Source organism: Dromiciops gliroides, chromosome 4 (assembly GCF_019393635.1).
Source record: "Dromiciops gliroides isolate mDroGli1 chromosome 4, mDroGli1.pri, whole genome shotgun sequence".
NCBI classification, from domain to species: Eukaryota; Metazoa; Chordata; class Mammalia; order Microbiotheria; family Microbiotheriidae; genus Dromiciops; species Dromiciops gliroides.
Window position 1 is genome coordinate 175,425,717 of NC_057864.1, and position 22,733 is coordinate 175,448,449.

Sequence of the window (22,733 nt, forward strand, 5' to 3'; positions counted from 1 at the left end):
GGAGCATTGCATTAGTATTTCTTATCTCCTCCCCAGGCTGCCATTCCATCCCATTCCAAAGACGATAACCCACTTTATTACAGAAAGAACATGTGCTATCCAATGACTTCAAATATGATGGACTGAATGGTATTGATTTTTACCAGTGGGTGCTTCAGACATGATTCTGAGTTGAAACTGTACAATCTCTCACTCTCAGGAGGGGGGGCTTACCAAAGAAGTCAGAGCAGGTGGAAAAGAAAATATTCAGTGTTCAGCCTCTTGACTCTCCCAGACTCTCCTCTCCCTAATTGGCAATCCTACCTCCAAAGTTGTATTTTTTTAAAATCTGACAGCCTTACCACCTTGACTCCTCACTACAACCATGGAGGTAAGTAGTTCAAATGTAATTACTCCCATTCTATAGAAGCAGAAACCGAGTTTTAGAATGGTTAAGTGATTTCCCTAAGGTCACAAAGCAAGTAGCAAGTGAAACCCATATTTTATTTTATTACAACTCCAATGTTCTTTTCACAACACCTCACTAAAAAAGATATCAAATTTTTATCCATAGTACTTCATCCAAAGAGCTGATCTAATAATAAGATTTTCAGGACAGGTAAGATAATTCTTTTTGGAGAGGTGGTCTCAGAACACTCAAAGCCTTCTTTTGAAAAAATACATTTTAGTTATTTATTTCATTAAATATTTCCCAATACCACAAAAAGTTTTTAACATTCTTTCTTTTAAACTTTGGGCTCCAATTCTCACCCTTCCTTCCTACCCTTCCTCACCTCTTGAGAAGGCAAGTCATAAATTGGTTAAACATGTAAAGACATCTAAAACATATTTCCATATTAGTTCTAAAATAAAACATTCACGCACACAAATAAAGTTTAAAAAGTATGCTTCAAACGGCATTCAGAGTTCATCAATTTTCTATTTGGAGATTGCTAATATTTTTAATTGAATCCTTCAGAATTGTGCTGATTAGAGTAGCTAATTATTTCACAGCCGGTCGTCCTTATAATATTGCTATTACTGTGTACAATGATCTCTTGGTTCTGTTCACTTCACTCTGAAGTAGTTCATATAAGTCTTTCCAGATTTTTCTGAAATAATCTTTCTTGTCATTTTGATAGTACATAATAATATTCCATCACAATCATATACCACAAATTGTGCAGCCATTCCCCAATTGATGGGCATCCCCTCCATTTCTGATTCTTTGCCAACACAAAAGGAACAGTTATTTTTGCACAAATAGGTCCTTGTTCCTTTTCTTTCTTTAGGACTCAGACTTAGCAGTGTGATTTCTAGGTCACAAGGTATACACAGTTTTTTAGTCCTTTGGGCATAGCTCCAAATTCTTCTCCAGAATGGTTGGACTAATTCACAACTCCCACAACAATTCATTTGTGTCCCAATTTTTCCACATCTCCTCCAGCTTTTATCATTTTATTTTGCTATCATGTTAGCAAATCTGATTGGTGTGAGTTGGTATATTAGAGTTGTTTTGATAGGCTCTCTCTAATCAGCAGTGATTTAAAGTATTTTTATGTGACTTTTGATAGCTTTGATTTCTTCTGAAAACTGCCTGTTCATATCCTTTGGCCATTTATCAGTTGGAGAATGACTCATATTGTTTTATAAATTTGGCTCAGTTATATATATATATATATATATATATATATATATATATATATATATATATATATATGTGTGTGTGTGTGTGTGTGTGTGTGTGTGTGTATTTGATAAAATGAGGCCTTTATCAAAGAAACTTCCTATAAAAATTTTCCCACATTTAAAGCCTCTTAGAATACATATTATAGGTGACCTTATATTTGTAGGGTTGGCCCTTATATCAAATTTTCCTTATAAGCAACAAAACATGCTTATACAGTTCACTTTCTTTCATATGTCATATCATTCAATACTAACATCAACCTGTGAGGTGGACAAGGCAAGTTAATTTTTCCAAAGTACTCCATTAGTATCTGGGAAAAAAGACCAAAGTTTAGATAAGATACAGCCCTTACTGAGGATTAGAAAGATGGATTGAAAAATGGGGAGAGTATATGAAGACTAGAAATTAGTAAAGATTATTGAAGAAAGTAGATGAAGGTTATCATAATTAATAGTTCAAGAAAATGACTATGAGTATATATTCTAGGGTGGAAGCAGTGGAAATAGAGAATAGAGTATGTGTGGTGTTACCATAGAAGAACAAACAAGGCTTGGTAACTGATTGCATCTGAATGATATGGTAAAGAGAAAAGTCTAAGATAATACCAACATTTTCAGTATGGGAGAATGGGAAAATGATGGTATTGTTGACAGATATATTCAATTGTAGGGGATTAAAGGTTTAGGAGAAAGATAATAAGTTCAATTTTGAATGTGTTTAATACTGGTGGGATATCCAGGTGGAAATCTCCTGAGATATTTTAATATGCAGATTTGTACCTCAGATGAGAGTTTAGAGCTATATATAGATATTTGGATATAATTATAAATACCTATTTTATATAAAAGGAATTTGAGGGTCAGAGAAAAATATAAAATTGTCTTAAATCTTACAATTAGTAAGGGGCAGGTCCTGAACTTGACCCCAAATCCTTGAATACAAGTTCAGTGTTTTTTCCTTTATGCTATCATTTAACCAGAATTCCACAAAATTATGGCTGCCTCTGCAACAAAATCATGTAAATATAAGATTTAGAGCTGCTACAAGCCTTTCACTTTATATATGAGGAATCTATGAACCAGAGATGTGTAGTGGTTCTCATAAAGTCGTAGAGTAGCTAGTGATAGTCCCAGGAGGAAAAGTCAGGTCTGACTCCATGTGCGGTGTTTTTTGTCCAATAAACAAATTTTAAAAAATCAATCAATAAGTATTAATAATTTCCTAGGATGTACTAAATGCTGGGCTAGGCACTGGAGATATGAACACAAACACAAAGAATGAAATAAAGGCAACTGACTAGGAAGAATATTCTACTGGTGAAAATAATGAATAAACATAGGTGAGTATGTGCAGTATAAATATAAAGAAAAAATACAAAGTAGTCTGAATACAGGGTGGTTTGAGAAAGACAGCACCAGAATTTGAGGAAATGAGGAAAGGCTTTACATACAGCCAAGCTTGAATTGTGTCTTGAAGGAAAAGAGGCTCCATAGGGCAGAGGTAAGGAATAATTACATTCCACGCATGGCACACAGTTAGGGCAATGTCACAGACATAGTGGATGGAGTGTTATTTTGTGAAGAACAGAAGGTCAATTTCATTGGATTGTTGAATTCCAGAGTGAAGCTAATATATTTTGAGGCTGGAAAGATAGGCAGGAATAAGGTTGTTAGTCTTTAAAAGTCAAAGAGGCAAGTTTATATTTTATCTTTGAGTCAATAGGGAGCAACTAGAGTTTACTAAATAAAGGAATGACGTGTTCAAATCTACATTTATGGAAAACAACTTTGCCAATTATATAAAGAATATTTTGGAGTGAAGTACTCAGCATAGACACCATGGGAAAGAGTAAATGTAGAAAGGGTTCCATGAGCACCCTCTACAAAGAGATAAAGGACATAAAGGCCCTAAAGTACCAGGAATTGTGAGTTGCTGTTGATTCATGAATATCATAGATAGCATGGGTATCGAAGATGTAACTCTGGTGCTCTTGCTCCCAGTATGCACTGGGGCAAGCAAATGGGGTCCCTAGAATGTCTCCACATCTGCCTCTCAGTCTTTAGAAATACTCTGGGCCAGCTCTACCACCTATCCAGTTCAAGCCTTCAGGTACATTTATCCATCTTTGAGTCTGAAAGGAAGTTGGAGAGGTCTCAGTCCTAGTTAATAATGCTGGTGTGGTCTCTGGGCATCATCCCTTGGAATGGCCTAATAAGCTTATTGAGAGAACCATGATGGTCAATTGCAATGTACATTTCTGGACCACTATAGCTTTTCTTCCTACAATACTGGAGATTAATCATGGTCACATTGTGACAGTTGCAAGTTCCCTAGGATTGTTCATTACTGCTGGAGTTGAGGATCATTGTGCCACCAAATTTGGAGATGTGGGTTTTCATAAATCCCTGAGCCATGAGTTAAAGCCTGCTGAAAAGGATGGAATTAAAACAACATTAGTGTGTCCTTACCTTGTAGATACTGACATGTTCAGAGGCTGCAGAATCAGGAAAGAAATTGAGCCTTGTCTACCACCTTTAAAGCCAGATTATTGTGTGAAACAGGCCATGAATGCCATCCTCACAGAGCAGCCCATGATCTGCACCCCTCACCTCGTGTACATTGTAACTTTCATGAAGAACATCCTGTCTTTTGAAGCAGTTGTCTGCATGTATTGGTTCCTAGGAGCACACAAGTGTATGTACCACTTCATTGCACGAAGAAAACAAGCTACAAACAATAATGAAGCTAAAAATGGAATTTAAGAATTTTCTGTCCAGATTGTCATTTGGAGCTGAAGGCGACCAAAATGTCTAAAGGTGATTCACATCAGCATCTACCTTACATTTTCTGGATCCTAAGCCTGTGCAAACTTTTACAAATGAAACTTTATATACAGAGAGTGAGAGAGAAAGAGAGAGACTGTAAATTAACTGATTAGAGTACTTGGAAAATGTAATAGACAAAAATCAACTTAAGTAGATGCCAACAGTGTCCTTTAAAACCCAGTCAAACTTTTTTTTATAGAAATGCATTGTATGCTATTTTCAGACTATCATTGTTGTTGAAAATGAAGAAAAAGAGGGGCAGCTAGATGGCGCAGTGGATAGAGCACCGGCCCTGGAGTCAGGAGTACCTGAGTTCAGATCCGGCCTCAGACACTTAACACTTACTAGCTGTGCGACCCTGGGCAAGTCACTTAACCCCAATTGCCTCACTAAAAAAAAAAAAAAATGAAGAAAAAGTCTAGGGATAGTAACTTCAGTGTATTTCAGGTGTGCTTTTCTTCAAAATTTCTCCAGAATTTCTAAATTCATGCAATTGAGAACTCCTTTCAGCCAACTTTTTGCAATTCAAACAAATGATGGCAGTACTATTCCCCTGACTTCCCTGACTTGTACTCATTAGCTCCAGTTTGCAAAGGTGGTGGTTGGGCTATTTTCATATATGCATATATCTTCAACTGTTTGTAAAAACAATTTTTAAATCTCTACCTATTCTAAGCTAAAATAATGTTCTTGAGTATTATGGTAGAAAGGTGAATAGGTCTCTTCTTTTTAAAGTTGAAATAAATTTTCTAACCCTAATTCCAAATTTTATTTTTGAAAAAAACTGCATTAGGTATCTATCCATCCCTCTGAGACCTAGCTGTTTAGGAAAACTACATTTATCTACCTACGAATTTTGCTGCATAAAGTGTCCTTCCCCCCGGAAGTTGCTGTATTTATATTTCTTTACCTGGATTCATGCCTAAAGTACATAGCAGCTCATCAAAGCAACAGTTTATATAAAATTCCCATTTTTGGGCTGACTAAGATTAGTAAGGAAAAAAAATGACTTTATGGAATGTGAAAGGGTTTAAAGATTATTTCAGAAGTTTTATTCAAATTGTAGAATAGCAGATAACATTTTTACGGTATATTTTTGTAAAGCAAACTATTTTGTGCCTTGAATTTGATATCTGTGTATTAGTGACACATTATAAAAGTGAACTTCTGGGGCAGCTAGGTGGCACAGTGGATAGAGCACCGGCCCTGGATTCAGGAGGACCTGAGTTCAAATCCAGCCTCAGACACTTAACACTAGCTGTGTGACCCTGAGCAAGTCACTTAACCCCAATTGCCTCACCAAAAAAAAAAAAAGTGAACTTCTACCTCTGTATCTAAATGGGTACCATTCACTTGTAAATTACTATAAACTATACTGTGATTACTTTTTTAGAATGTCTCCTTTAAATAGTGACCAATGTCTATGGCTATTAAAGAGAGCCATCTTTTACTTAATGAAGTTTTATAAAAGACTGATTAAATTGAAAGAACTAATTTAAATAAAAATTTTAAAAATACTCTGAAGGAGAAGTGGGGTTACTTTTACATTGCTTTTGGCTTTAATTCTGATTGAGTATACCCTACCCCCCAAATCAATCCACCGGTTATCTCATCATATCATCTAATCAAGGCTGATTGATACCTCCTCAATATTATCAATGCCATTGATTAGCATCCTGCTATCATCCTAAAGCAATATTAATAAATCTATTAAAATCTATTAGCATTTGCATATTTGTTTTTATTGAGAAGATATATCAAGAACAGAAGAACTAATGTCACTTCCTGGAGTAAGTAACCCTTCCCTGTATCAGCTTCTTTCCTAAGAAGAGTTGGTTCATGCTTAAAGCACTTGCTAAAAATTATTTATCTCATTAACTTCTCTTCTAAATGTGCCATAGCCCATGGTTAGAGACACTCCCTTGATTGCAGGTCTAGGAATCTTGGCTGTTATGTTGATCTAATTCCAGGCTTGGTTATGTAGGTCACTCTTCAGGGCTAGATCCTCTGCTCATCTGCTGGACCTCTATCATCCTTCCTGATCCTTCAAGATCTGTTGAAGTCCAAGCTAGCTCCATACCATCTCTTGTTCTCTTTTGCCTAAGAGTGATCAAAAATGAACAATACAAAAAAAAATTAACAATACAGGGACAGAATCATACAAAATGGACTCAGTGGAAAGATTGAATTCTGGACTTGCAGTTAGTAGTACCTGAGTTTGAATCCCACCTCATATACTTAGGAATTCTATTATCCTCATCGGCCACTTTATCTCCTTACGAGAAAAGTCATATCCATATTAATTTTACAAGAATGTTGTGGTCAAGAGAGGTTAATATACATGATATAAAATGTTTTGTAAACCTTTAATCACTATATAAATTATATCAATTATTATTAGCTATTATTCTCACAACTTGTCCTTTCCAACTCTTTTTCTTATGAATAATAGTCCATATTTATTTCCAATTCAGTTTACTACTAGTTGTTTTTATGGAATAATAGAATGTAGAGCTGAAAGGGACCATACAGATGGTTTTTTTCCTTTTGCAGATTTGAAAAAAAAGGTCAAGGAGAGTAAATAGCTTGCCCAAAGTTAGAGAGCTTCTGAATAGAAAAGATGGATATTGAGCCCTGGTTTTTTATCTTCAAATCCTCTACTATCTCCATTACACTTCACTGCTTCTCACAAAAACCCTTTGAAAGAAGTCAGGAAAATCTTAGGATCTCCATTTTATTTTATTTGTTTGTTTATTCTTTCATTCATTCATTCATTCATTCTTTTAATGATTTGATTAATTTTACTTATTAATTTTTGTTTGTTTGAAGGACAATGAGGGTTAAGTGACTTTCCCAGGATCACACAGCTTGTAAGTATCAAGTGTCTAAGGATGGATTTGAACTCAGGTCCTCCTGAATCCAGGGTCGGTACTTTATCCATTGTGCCACTTAGCTGCCCCCGGATCTCCATTCTATAATGAGGAAAATGAGGCTCAGAAAAAATAAGGGACTTGTCCCCAGTCATGAAGTAGTTAAGTGCCAGCATTTGGACTCTAATCCTGCTATTCCAAATAAAGATCTGATATGCTTCTTACTATATTACTTTGTATCTCCTGTGGAGCTGCTTCTTATCTCCCCTCACTCCATTAGGCCACTGTACTGTATGTTATTGTATGTAACTCCAGGCTATCTTCAAGCAGAGGTCTGGGAAAGGAGGAAAAGACTTCATGAGGAAACCAATATGTGGTGGATTGTGTCCTTATTGTTGTTATACTGGAGACATTAGGGAATTTCTCTTGAGAGAAATTGGAGATTCTCTCTCAAGTGAAGTAAGCTATCTCTATGGCAGAGCTCATATGCACTCTATGCATAGTCCAGCATATTCTGATTTGTATTTTTTTAATTTTTTTTGCTATTCACTTGGATAGATGAATGTATTTGCTATTCATTATATATGTGTATTTGGGTGTTATTTTTTTTTTTAATGTTACCAGCTTTAGTGGGAAAAGAGTCAAGCCTTTGGATACTATTTTTTTTCCTCCAGAAAAGAAGCACAGTTTGAAATGGAAAAACCAAATCTTTATAGACTATTAACATGTAGGGAAGGCAATACATATAATTTTCATTTGGCATACCCCCTCTGATGAGAGAACAGCAAGCAGTCAAGTGACCCTATTTTCTGTTCCACTCCAGGCAGGAATCAGCTTACCTTCAAAAGGGACAGAGGAGATGTTAGAAATATATTCATGCCACATGTAGAAAAATGCATGTGAACAGAAATAACATATATGGAGAACACACACAGAGTTTACATAATGATAAACTATGAGCCAGATGACTGACAGTGAAACATCCCATTCACTTGCTCCTAGAGAGATAATGAACTGGACATGAAAAAAAAAGGTGTGTATATTTTAAAAATGGTCCAAGTGGGAATTATTTATTTTGATGGACTATACAGTTATGTATAGAGAGTTTTGTATAATTTTTCTTCATTTTTGTTTTCAATTTTTCCCTCAACTGGGAAAGATAATGAAAGGGACAAATGAAATTTTAAAGGGATATTTATGGTATAATATTTCACATTTATTTCAAAATAATTCAGTGGTATGAAGTGGTATTGCTCTCCATTAAAATTTAAGCACTGAACGATATGGTCAAAGAGGAATGATGGGAATACCCTGAATCATTTTACTATAAAAATAATAATAAATGCTATTTCTTTCGCACTTTTAAATTTTACAAAGCATGTTACAAACACTATCTTATTTTATCCTGATATGTAGAAGCTATATTATCTTTCTTTTATGAATGAGGAAACTGAGGCAGAGTGACTTGTTCATTTTGTAAGTTTGTGAAGCCAGATGTGAACTTCAGTTTTCAAGTCCAGTGTGCTATGTATTACACCAGGCTTCATTCAATATCCTTTCATGATTAGGGAGGAAAACTCTTGATATTACTGTTATTGGAAACAAAAGGGGAGTATTTATGAGGGAAAATTATAATAATGCATTAAGGGGAAAGGAAAGGGTGGTGATAGGAGAAGGCAAAGAAGGAGGAAAGAGGGGAAGAGAAAGTTAGGGTAGGGAAGGGCAAGGGGGAGGGAGGAGATTTCCTACTTGTATACTTAGCATTTGGTTCAGTGCTTAGAAAATAGTAAGCACTTCAAAAATACCTTTTTATTTCTGCCTTCCTGTGGATTCCTCCAAGATAATTTAAACTCGTTGAGGGATGGTATAGGTTCATTTTTGTTTGATTATTTATTTTTCCTTAAGATAGTGATTTTTGTGTAGTAGCTATTTAATAAATGTTATTGATTGGTTAATTGCTGCTGCATACATCCTTGAAATGTGTTGTGACTTTCATTGTCTAATTTCTTGCTTCACAGGTGCCTGTGGGATATGGGGAGGCAGGGCAGAAATAAGGTTGTAGTATCCATGAACAGGAGATAAGAGAGGGAACATAATATCTGGTAACAATTTAAGGGAATCTGAAATATTCATAAAAAGCACTTGCTAAATGGGAGATGCAGATTCATTCTCTGGATATCCCAGCAGATTCACAAGAGTCATATGATTATAAAAAAACTTCCTAAGATGGTGAGGACACCCCAGATTAGAACTGGGGGACTGAGTTATAGAATGAGAAGTTCTTCTAATCCCTTTCACCTGAATTAACTTGTGCATAATATTTTGTTTATGCAAACACTTTAAAATAAGGGTTCTTAATTTGGGTAGGATGGTATATGTGTATGCAGGAGGGGGAGAGAAAAGAGATAGTCTATGAAAACTATCGACTTTTTCTCAAAATATTTATAATGCTTAAAATAAAACCCATAGGACTACAAAAGAAATCAATTATGATGAAATGTAATTATTATAATATATTTATATACCTATCCATATATGGTGCATTTATGCATGTATATATGTATGTATTTGTGTATGTATATATGTATGCATGAATGCATGAATGCATGCATGCTATTAAGTGGTGCAGTGGATAGAGTGCCAGGCCTGGAGTTGGGAAGACTCATCTTCCTGAGTTCAAATCCAGCATCAGACACTTACTAGTTATGTGACCCTGGGCAAGTCACTTAACCTTGTTTGCCTCAGTTTATTCATCTATAAAATTAGTTTGAGAAGGAAATGTCAAACCACCACAGTATCTTTGCCAAGAAAATCCCAGATGGGGTCACAAATAATTGGACACAAATGAAAAAACTGACACAACATATATCTAAAGAATATATCAACCTCTATACATATCTACATCTTTCCCTCTAGCTTTCTCTCCCAGCTGTATGTGTCTATAGATGATAGATAGATAGATAGATAGATAGATAGATAGATAGATAGATAGATAGATAGATAGATAGATAGATAGATAGATAGATAATCAAATTCATAGACCCCATTTAAAAATCCCTACTCCAACAAAATTGTCTCCAAGCTAGATGAAGCCTTCACCCCTGCCAGGTCCCTTGCTGATGTCCTTGTGCTTTTAGCAGAGTAGGACTGTGATGATTATAAAGGTGCTAGCAGGAAACAGATTATCTTTTTCTTCTTATTCCTAGGAAAGTATCTCCAGCCTTGTTTCTGCTGCTGGAGTTGCTGGGACGAGAACTTAAACTCCACTGACTCCATAACTCAAACCCAAAGTGCACTTTTTTAGGGAAGATAAATGATTAATGTACTGGATTTAGCCCAATGAATTCCATGGCTCTCTGTACTTGGGAGAAAAAAAGAAAAGGAAGGAAGATAGAAAAAAAGAAAGTTAAATCAGTGGGAGACCCAAATAATGAGTACCCTAAGGAACCAAATTTCTGGAAGTAAGATAGAATCTAACACAAAACTTTAAAAAAGAGGTTCAATAAATTGAAAATGGCCTTTAGAAGGGTAATCAGCATTCTAGATGATAAATGAATAGGCAAGAGTGTAATGTTGAGAGTGGAGGAGGACCCAATGCTTGTTGCAGAAGAAAATCATTGAGGATTTGAAGTTGGATCACACACCACAGAAGCCATTGCACACCCTGCCCCCATCCCTGCAAATGAAAAACATATATCATTTTGAGACAACATTCATATTAGTCAGAAGAACCCAGATGTTTCTGACTATATTGTTTCTGTGTTTCTAGCTATTGGACCAAGTCCTGAAACTATGAGCCATATTCTGCATGGAAAAAGGAAGAGATTCTAATATTATTGTAATATACATGTTCTGGACTCACTTTCTGTAGGGCAAGAGACCTACCTCTCTCCCTTGGGGTTCTCAAGCACCCAGGAATTGTCAATAGCTCAATATCCTACTGTCTCTGTTCCCCCAAGTTGTTAGGAGGCCAGTGATTATCACTAAGAATTCCATTTAGACACTTAACACAAATTGGCTTTTAAAAAATTATACTTACTTCAAATATTTATCAAGATCAAATATATATAGACATATTTTCCTTGGTTCCTCAAGTGAATAATCTCCTTTTTTTCCATCTGGTGGGCATGGGAGTGGAGTTAGGAATTAACTTTATTACTTAACTCAGTTCCTACATAGCTTGAGCCCACAAAATGTATGTGAGATACAACACAAATCCTTCTAGACAAATCCTTCCACTGTATTATAACCCCAAAGATCACTCTCAGAAATTGCTCTTCAGTCCTTGAAGCATCAATGTTGCACTCACTGTAAACCTAGCTTGGATTCTGATCCCAGGAGTCCTGTGAATCTATTATTGTTGGATACTCTATTCTCTACACCTAGAATGGGGGACAAATTAATAAAAAGGGCAACAGGCATCATTTCTTGGGTGCCATATGGATTCATTGGGAGAAGGCACTATGGCCCTTTCCTCTGTAGCCTGGTGCCTGATGCTGTGACACTTTCAGAGAGCAACTAAAGACAAAGAAACAAAGAGAAAGTAGGCAAAAATAATAGGCCTTTTTGAATCCGCACCCCCCCCAAGTCAAGCAGAAAGATTTCCTTTCAACTTGTGTTTGGCCAAATATAACCAATTACAGAATATCCATGAATGCCCCATCGTCCTCTCCAAGGCACATCCATTAAAAGTCATCATGACTATGAGTGAGATGAGCAGAACCAGAAGAACATTATACACAGTATCATCAGCATTATGGGTTGATCAACTGTGATAGATTAGATTCTTCTCACCAATACAATGGTACAAGAATGTTCCAAAGACTCATGATGGAAAAGGCTCTCCAAATCCAGGGGAAAAAAAAAGAACTGTGGAATATGAATGCTGATTGAACCTACTATTTCCTTTGTTATTGGTGCTGTTGTTTTTCTTTTTTGAGGTTTTTCCTTTTTTGCTCTGATTCTTCTCTTATAACATGACTAATGCATAAATATGTTTAATGTTATTATATATATGTATGTATACACACACATACACATGCATATATATATATATATATATATATATATATATATATATATATATATATATATATATATATAACCTATATCAGATTGCTTGCTGTCTAGGGGAGGTGGGGAGGTAGAAAAATTTGAAATCGGAAACCTTATATAAACAAATGTTGAAGACTATCTCTGCATGTAACTGGAAAATAATAAAACACTTTTTATCAGGAAAAACAAAACAAAACAAAAAGTCATCATGACTATAATTTTACCATAAGGAGTGGTAAACAAGTCTCTCCTATTTAGTGGTGGGGTTTTGACCTTGAGTGAACTTCTTTCCAGAAATGAACCACTAGGATGCTCAGAGAAGAAAGAAATGTGTTCCTACTTGGATCAATCCTTGTCTTGACAAGTCTTGCAGGAGGTTTAAGAAAGGACATGCTTACACTCCTGCTGTTGAAGGCAGAGAACAGCAGAAGTAGGACCCGAGTGGAAGCAAAGTTTTTATCAACTCTGAAGGAAATGAAGGGCTGACAATATCAGGACAAGTGCTGTGAGGGTACCATCATGTGAGAACATTGAGAAGAGTTGAGAGGAGGAGAGAGAACTCGCCAGGAACCAACCCTTATTGTGGTTGGTGAAAGTGAACTCCAGCTCACATTTCATTCCTCTATCCTCCAAATTCCCCGGAGTGCTAGTTTGGGCAACTCCTGTGAGACTACTTTTCCTCCTGTTTCCTATCCAAGAAGCTGATTGCAGGAGAGGAAAGAAAAGACCTAACCTTTCACCTACAAGTCTTATTATTGTTTGCTATACCTTCTTCTAATGGTAACCTGTGTCTTTAGGCTATTTGGCATTGCTATTAAAAGACCTAGTCATTTTTCTCCAAGTATGGGAATACTTAAATTAGCATTAAGAGAAGGAAAACTAACCCTAAGGGGAAAAATATTTTCCCAAACTAGCTTGAGATGAGTTGATTAGAGGGGTGAAATTTCTGTAATTTTTTGAAAATTTCTGAGCATGTTTCACATCATATTCTAAACTGACCTTGGATTTGGGGGAAAAGGTTAATTGTTTTGTTTTTTTTTTAAAGATTGCTGTAAAGAGATGTAAGAGCTTGGTGCCTACATCGGCACATGCTGATTGTACTTTGTCTTGTCTGGAATAAAACTCCCCCATATATCTCAGAAACACATGTGAACCTACTCCCCCACCACTACCACCTCATTATACATAGAAGATAATCAACATCTGTCTATTTATGCCTTCCTAACAGACTTCTCTGGAAGTTCAGAAGAAATGTAAAAGAACTTCAAAATTTTCCCCTATATCTAGTTTTTCCTTATGATCAGGGAAAGGCTAGAGATAATGAGGGGAAAAGATAATCCTCAGAAGTGAGATGGGCCTCCTAGATGTAAAGGAGTTGCTTTGTTTTTTGTTTTTATTTTGTCCTATTATTTAAGGAAATGTCTCCATTTCTGAGAAAGTTCCTTCTGTGTTGTTCTGGTTGACTAATACATGTCTTTCTTAGTGTGATGTCTCATAGCATCTCAATTGATGTCAACTTGAGTGCAGCTTAGCTCTTTTTTATACTTCATATCTTTGGGCATTAAGCTCTTTAAGGTTTGTAAAGTGTTTTCCTCACAACAACCTTGCAAAATGGGTTAAGTCAACAATACTTTAAATGTTTCCTGTGTGCCAGACACTGTGTTAAGTGCTAGGACTAAAAGAGAGAGAGAGAGAGAGAGAGAAAATAGTCCTTGTTCTCAAGGAGATCATAGGCTAATGGGGGAAATAACATGCATACATCTATGGACAAACCAGATGTTTACAAGGTAAATTGGAGATAATCTCAGAGAGAAGATACTGGCATTAAGGAAGACTAGGAAAAATTTCTTGCAAAAGGTTGGATTGTAAATGAAATTTTAAGGAATTCAGAAAAACAAGGAGGTAGAGATGAGAATGTGAGAATTCTGGAAATGGAAGATAGCAAGTGAGAAGGCACAGAGTTGGGAGATAGAGTATATTGTGATAGGAGACTAGTGTCAATGGATGCTATAGTACATAAATTGATAGAAGGTGGAAGGAACCTTGAAAGTTAGAAGGGAGCCAGATTGTGAAAGGCTTTAAAAATCAAACAGAAAATTTTATATTGATGTTGGAGGCAAAAGGGAACCACTGGAGTATACTGAATGGAAAGAGAAGGTTTACACAGTTAAATCTATACTTTAGGAAGATGACATGGTTTGGGTGAAAGATAATCAATTATCTTTTGAACATGTTGAGTTTAAGATGTCTATGAGACATCTAGTTCAAACTATCCAAAGACACTTGGTGATATGAAAATAGAAGACAAGAAAGAGGTTAAGATAGATTTTAGAATCATTTACATAGGAATGATAATTGATTACATGATAGGTTATGATATCACCAAGTTAAAAAGAGTAATAGTGAGAAGAAAAACCAGAACAGACTTCAGGGACACCCATGGTTAGTAGACATGGTGTGATGTTTAAAATCTAAATTGTAGTCACCTTAAATTAGAAGCTTTAGCACAAGTCCTTGAGCATTAAACATTTATTAAAGCATACAGATATTCCCATGGAGTTTAGAAAGTTAAGAAAAAAGCCTATTTAGCCTAGAGTTCCAGCCTGGTCTGGTTCTTCCTCAAGTCCTCTGCCATGAGCCTGCTTCAATCATGAACTCTCTCCAGCAAACTGATTGTGGAAGCTTTTTATAAGTCTGGAACAGAGGCGGTCCTTACACACTGCTTCAAGCTGATTGGTTGGCATCATGCAAATCCATTGGTTCTGAAGGTGTTGTCAAGGTGTGATTACAATCCAGTTAACTTGAAGTAGGTTAATTAGCAGTTAATCACTCTCACTTGATTCAATCAGTCTAGATTAATCTCCAGGTGGGTCTTTGAGTATCTGCTAAATCTCATTATTTCATCCCATTCCCCCCTTTGATTCTTCTAGGAACAGGTGTTCCTTGATGAAACAGTAAAAAATAGCTTTGCCAGCAATCAAATCAAACAATGAAAGTTCTTAAAAACGTGAATTGAGAAGACAAGAATTTTTTTAAATCTTCATTTTATCACCTTTTGTATCATTTGCCTAGTTATCCTCATGCCATTATGAGAAATATTAAAATCTAATATAATTGGTAACAGATGTCAAGGCCAAATCCAACACTGTATTTATCATGACATCTGAGATAATTATGGGAATTACCATTGAGCAATATATACAGCACATGCAGTATTCCAGGCTTAAAATAGGTGGATGGGATATACGTCCATGCCACCAAACATATTGGAGGAAACTTAGTCAGGCTTAATCAGATGCATGGGATTGAGACGTCCATGACATCAGGCATATTGTAGGGGAATAGAAGCCAGGTGTAGAATGAGATAGGTGGGATGAAAACTTCCAGCCATCTGTGCAGTACCTGGACTTCATAAGTGTCTCCCCTTCTGTGAGAGTTAAATGCCTGCTCTTGTATGTATTCCTCTCATGGGTAAAGGAAATTAATGACTTAAATGGCAAATTCCAATAATCCAAGTCTCATATGGATTTAAAACTTTGAGGATAATAATGATAGCAAAAAATGTGAAATGATCACAAAAACTGTGAATTTGCTTTGAATCAGAATATAAGTTACAATGTACAATGATTCCAAATAATATCTTTTTGCAAAAATATTTCTAGAATTAATTTATACTTGTCATAGTAATCAATTTACCAAGGAAATACTTTATATAATTTGATCAAATAATCAGTTGGAAAACAAAAACACAATCTTAAAAGAATGAAAATCTCTATGAAAACACACTCATACTATTAATTTCAAAATGTAGATACAATGGCATAAAAAGGAAATCTTTATGTAATGTTTGAACTGACATTATTTCTCTGAGTGAATTTAGAGCATTTTTTATTTCAATATCTAAAATCTCCACATCTCATATTAATATCTTGCTGTCTACTTCTGCATTTTGGCAAATTATGTGCCAGTTTATGGCAATAGAAGCAGATTATTGAAATATGATGATGATAAAGTTTCTCTTGTTTTTCTTCAACCCCTTTATTTTCTCTTTCATAATATGAATATTTTATAAAGTTATTAGTTAAAGGCAAAAGCAGGTAAAGATAAATCAAAACAGAAAGTCCACAAAAATGAAGCATTAACATACTTACAAACATAACATTTCTTACCAAATGTGAAGATCAGAAGGTTATGGGGTTCAGGAGTCCCTTCGTGGTCGCCAAACTGTGATGTTTAAAATCTAAATTGTGGTCACCTTAAATTAGAAGCTTTAGCACCAGTCCTTGGGCATTAAACATTTATTAAAGCATACAGATATTCCCATGGAGTTCAGAAAGTTAAGAAAAAAGCCTATTTAACCTAGAGTTCTAGCCTGGTCTGGTTCTTCCTCAAGTCCTCTGCCACAAGCCTGCTTCAATCATAAACTCTCTCCAGCAAACTGATTGTGGAAGCTTTTTATAGGTCTGGAACAGAGGTCCTTACACACTGCTTCAAACTGATTGGTTGGCATCATCCATATCCATTGGTTCTGAAGGTGTTCTCAAGGTGTGATTACAATCCAGTTAACTTGAAGTAGGCTAATCAACAGTTAATCACTCTCACTTGATTCAATCTGTCTAGATTAATCTCCAGTGGGTCTTTGAGTATCTGCTAAATCTCATTATTTCATCACAATGGGATTAATTAAGAATCAGCCAATGAGACAGAAAGGGGGCAGTTATACAGGTAGGAAGAGAACCAGGAGAGCAAAGTTTTGTGATTATCTAGAGAGAAGATACTAGCATGAAGAAGTTCATGATCCACAGCATCAAGGTAGCCAAATACAAACTTAAACAAGTACAAAGATTAAGAAAATATCAATAGATTTGGTAATTATGATTCTCATTAATAACTCTGGAGAAAGCAATTTTATTTGGATGATGAAAGTATTTGGGAAGCAAAGTGTTATTTTCTAACTTTTATAGATGAGAAAACTAAGGGTGAAAGAGATTTGACTTATTCATTCACACAATTTGTAAATGCTAATATAAAACCCAGGGCTTTCTTGGTAGGAGAGAGTACCTCATATGACCTTGACGAGTGCACTTTACATTGTTATTTACTAACTGTGTGACTTGGTTTGATCGTAGAGGAATTTAGTCTCATAGAACTGAGTGAAGTCTTCTTTCATCCTGGTTCATTATGCTCCCCACTCTGGAGTCCCAGGAAAAAATCTAATCTTAGTCTTGTAATTAATAGATTCTATTCTAGAAAGGCATTCAATGTACATAATGATCAGAGATAAAACATATATTTATTACCTTCACTACAAAAGGAATAGCTACAATATAAAAGACTCATAAGTGTGCATTGATAACTAAAATCATGATATTGTAATGATTGGAGTGACACCACATGCTGGAGAGTTACTGTAGGAAAGCTCCGTCATGAGGAGAAGGTGTCTGAGGGCAAGCCATGTGACTTTTCTTTAGGGTCAGGAAGTGATATTTGCTTGTGAGTACTGTCTATCAAAGATACCAGCTAATTACCTTGGAGCTGCGTATACATGTGGACGCAATGTTCCCAGGTTCACAGGCGGCTTGTGGGAGGAAGAAGGGGCAAGGCTGGCTCTCTTGCTGTCTTTCGTCAGGACTCTCGTGGAAAGTGGAGCAGAAATGTGGGCTTCCTGAGATAGATAGCTGAATCTAGGCCTCTTTCTCTCATCACCAAATTCTTATTTTCCTTAAGAAATGCTTAAAAGTCTAACTCTTGCTAAAGCTTATAATTGGTTGTTGACCACTCATTAGATATTTTAGACAGAATAGCTAGGATTTTAGCCCTTTACAATATAATAACCCATCACTTCTACTATACTCTCCCAGGAGGTTGATATTTAAAATGTTAAATCATGAAAAAACTTACTAGGACAACTTTAAGACATTTCACCTTCACCTTGGCACTGAATTGTCTGAACAGTTTACTCAAGGTCCTTATATTGTGGGAAGAAAAAGGAATGCTTTAGGTTTATCCTCTTTATGGTGGTGATCTTTTCTTAGAAGTCATTTCAGCAGTCACATCCTGCTAAGTAATAATAATCAAGAACCATGAGATCCTAGTCTCTTAAAATCAAAATTTTGCCAACAAGATTGGAAAGATAGACCTTTGGATTACTCTTTGGTCATTTTACCTCAGGAAACAAAATTCAGCAGAAAAGAACATTGAGGCCTTGATATCCATTCTCAGACCCATTTAGACAAGGACACATATTCACTACCATATGTAAGCAGCCATCATTGCTATAAAATTATTTTCTTCCCTTCTTCCTTCAATAGAAGTTTGAGTAAACACTCTAAGATTCTAAGAACATTAAAAAGATAGGAAAAAAGAAAAATAACAGATATTTTCAGTGCTTTTAATGTTTATTGATCTTTTTCTTCTCTTTGTTGAAGGTCCTACCACCATCCTAAGAAAAGGAATTGCTTTTTCATTCCAAAAATGTAAATCCTTAGGGACTAATAAGGCATTACTGTGTCATCCCAAAGCAGAAATTCATCACTGATATGAAGAACTTAATACACTGGAAGTGGAGAGGGGAGTTTGATTAGCTCCATTCATACTCTCTGGAATGACTTCCCATTAGTTTCATTGGGTATATGTCAATCCAACCAAATAGCTCAAGAATTTAAACTTAAGTCTCCTAACTCTGATTCCAATTTCCCTTCTGTCCCATCAAAGTAAGATGACTAAAGGCATTTACATTATTGATATTCTAAGTATATGATATCACCATCTGCTTTTTATACCTAAGGCAAGGAGATAGTGGCATATTCAATAGCCATATTCAATGATAATAAATAGGGATTGTTTTTATTTTCCACCTTTTTCCATTTCTTTCTACCCAACCTACAAGCTCATTTGCTGCTCTAAGATTAAAGTGAAAAATCTTCATCACCACAACCCTACTCTTCCCTCCTTACACATACTTTGCTAAAATCTAGTCTGGAAATCAAAAGGAGAGAAGCCATGATGGGAAAAAATGGTGGAGAATGGAAAGGTGATTAATCATATTCCATAACTTGCTCTTATAGCTTAAGGGGAAGGGGTAGTTTTTATATTAAGAGTTAACATTGGGGACAGCTAGGTGGTACAGTGGATAAAGCATTGACCCAGGATTCAGGAGGACCTGAGTTCAAATCCAGCCTCAGACACTTGACACTTACTAGCTGTATGACCCTGGACATTGTCACTTAACCCTCATTGCCCTGCAAAAAAAAAAAAAAAGAGTTCATATTTCCTTCCTACTCTACCTATCCTGACACAAATACATCTTCTTGGAAAGCAACTTCAGGCATTAGGGATGAATTAGAAGTTCCCTGTGTGATCTGTGAAAGGAGAAAAGGGACATATATTCCTCCATATGAGGTGGCCAGTCTTGTTTCCAAAGTATCAATGATAAAGTATGCTCATCACCTCCTAATGAAATAATACTGTCCATCTTCAGAGAGAGTACTGATATACTTTAAGTGCAAAGTGAAGTGTGTGTATATATACATGTATGTGTATATGCATATGTATATATTGATTTATTTTTCTTGCTTTTTTGCAATATTACTAAAATTTATATTTTTGCATGATTTCATATGTATAATTAATATCATATTGTTTTCTTTCTCAATATGGGGCAGAGGGCCTGAAGGGTAGAGAAAATTTGGGACTCATTTTTTTTTAAAAAATGTTTAAATAGATAATAATTTTAAAATTTTAAAGTAGATATGTCAATAAAAACATTTTAAAAGTTTGCCTCAAATATAGACAGTGATCACTGTGTTATTTAGTCCACAGAAAATGGAAAACAATAGTTCTCTCCATATTATACTCTCAACACAATAGTAATTTATTATTTATATCTAAAGAATAAGACCTGTCATTCTCAAAATTATAAGCTCTCAACTCTTGCCTAAATGTTTAGCCATTGAAATTTTTTTGGCAGAGACAATGAGTAAGGAAGAGATAATGTTTTCCTTCACTGTACAGGCAGTGGTAAATAGTTATATTTATAGTATTGTGTCATAATAGAAAGCTTCTATCCTTTTTTCTTTTTCTGGGGAAAACCACTGAAAATCATGACTACAATATTGTCCTCTACTATACTGCTAGGTTCCCTAAAAACTTATTCTTTTAAATGCCAAAAAGTAAACTCCCAGTGCCATGCCGAATATAACCTAGAGAACAATTCATAAATAATTTCCAAAGCAAGTTTAATGCAGAAACAAAGCTTTCCATGAATTGAATCATAAAGAGTATGACTCTGCCAACTTATGCCCTAGTGGCACGTGAAATGGAGTCAATTGTATATAACCAGTAATAACTTGCTTAACTAGAACACAGAAGAAATATGATATTCTACTTAACTTTGAAGCAGGGCCTCTTTTGATTCCTAGTGCCACTTTCCACCTTATTATTGCTCTTTTCAGTTTTTTCAATTATTTACTATTTATGTATGTTTTGTACTTTCCTATCAATGTTCCTGTTTTGTCCCCCAAATAGAATATGAGCCTTTCAAGCATAAGGGTGATTTTATTTTTGTCTTTGTATCCTCAATGCTTAACACAGCACTTGGAACATAATAAGAGCTTCATAAGTTCTTGTTAAATGCATAGATGAATAACCCATTTCAAACGGACTACTCAATTTAACCAACGTGTATTAAGTTCTTCATACAGTATGGCATGATATAGGATGCAGTAAATTGGGTGCAGGGTCAGAGGACTTAGGTTTGAATCTTCTCTCTGCTATATATTACCTGTGTTACCTTATTGACATTACTTTATGTCTATAAGCCTCAGTTTTCTCATGTAAGGTGGACTCTGCTGGACAAGGAACACAAAGATACTGTAAGGTCCTTAAAGGCACAGACTGTCTTTTGACCTCTTTTTATATCTCTAGGGCTTAGCCCAGAGCCTGGCACATAATAGGTGCTTAATAAATATTTATTGATTGATTTATTAGGATTAAATCACACAGATCCTGCCTTAAAGAGTTTGTGATTTGGTAATGAAAAAGAGAGGAAAGATGATTATAAAATTTTGAGGATGGTAAGTGGATAGGAGTAGTCTAATAAGGCTAGCAAGGAAATTGAAAAGACCAAGGTCTCTACTGAGAAGGGGGAGGGGGGAGGGAAGATTCTGGAGAAAAGGGTAGACTTCTTGGAGAAAGTACCATCTAAGCTGGGCTATGTCAGGATTTCTACATCAGAGATAGCGAGATCAACTGTGCACACTCTCAAAAGATTCATATCTTATTATTCTTATCCCAGCCTATACCTCACTTACCCTTTTTTGTGTCTTTATTTGACATGAATGAAATAGTTCAAAGAAAGTTTATTTCTGTTGTTATTTCATTTGCATGAAAGACTTTACATGAAATAAAGGGGGGATTTCGGTCCAGTTTTTGTACTTCAACTCTCACAAAAATTTAGAAATGTAAGTTCAGTACATTTCCTAAGTACTGAAGGATGTAGCTTGCTTGGCTTTCATTTAAATGGCGTGTTTGTCAGGGTGGTTTAGACAGGTGGGAGGTTAGTACCTGGTTACTTCCAATACTATTGAAGTTGGCCCAGTTTGAGTTAATGAAAAATCAGTAGAATTCTGAGGATAAAAGGAACCACAGTCCTGCAATAGGTAAGGTATTTCAAAGCTTCTGTCCCTTGGTTTATTATATTGCCTTAATTTTTTTCTTTACTGTCAATTTCTTTTTCTTCCTGCCCTCCTGATCTCATCTCCATTCTTTGTTCTTTACTTATCTTTCAATTCCTTTTGACTCATTAAGTGGAAGATGAGTCTTTTGGGAAGAATGATAGACATGGGGTCAAAGGACCTATATTTGAATTAAGATTCAAATTAAGATTCATTTCCTTTACAACTGTGTAGGGCAGAGCCAATATGATGGAGAAAAGGTAGTGACTTGCCTGAGCTCTCCCCAAAACCCCTCCAACTACCATCAAATAATGTCACAAGATAATTCCTGGAGCATCAGAACCCACATTTCCCAACCAAAGACAACTTAGAAGGTCAGCAGGAAAGGACTGTTGTACCAGGATAAGAGTGGAGTACAGCCCAGCACAGGCCATGCTGGCACAGATCCAATCTGAGGGCACACCCAGAACCAGGCCTTGGGAGCCTCTGAATCAGCAGCAAAGTGCAACTGCTTCTGGAACTCTGCCCACTAACATTGAAAAGGTAAAGCATTTGATAAGGGGGAGATTACAGGGGTCTCTTTACTGGCACTGAGGTGGGACTCTGTTGTTTTGCCCATGCTCAGATGAAGGTCATAATC

General features: G+C 35.8%; 1 protein-coding gene across 1 annotated transcript; it reads left to right on the forward strand.

The window, feature by feature from the left end:
- The first annotated feature begins 364 nt into the window (after positions 1-364).
- Positions 365-4,431, forward strand: LOC122754786 (retinol dehydrogenase 10-like). The gene is made up of 2 exons (XM_044003240.1): positions 365-370; positions 3,808-4,431. The coding sequence occupies exons 1-2, from the start codon at positions 365-367 to the stop codon at positions 4,429-4,431; spliced, it is 630 nt and encodes a 209-aa protein (XP_043859175.1).
- The last annotated feature ends 18,302 nt before the right edge of the window (positions 4,432-22,733 follow it).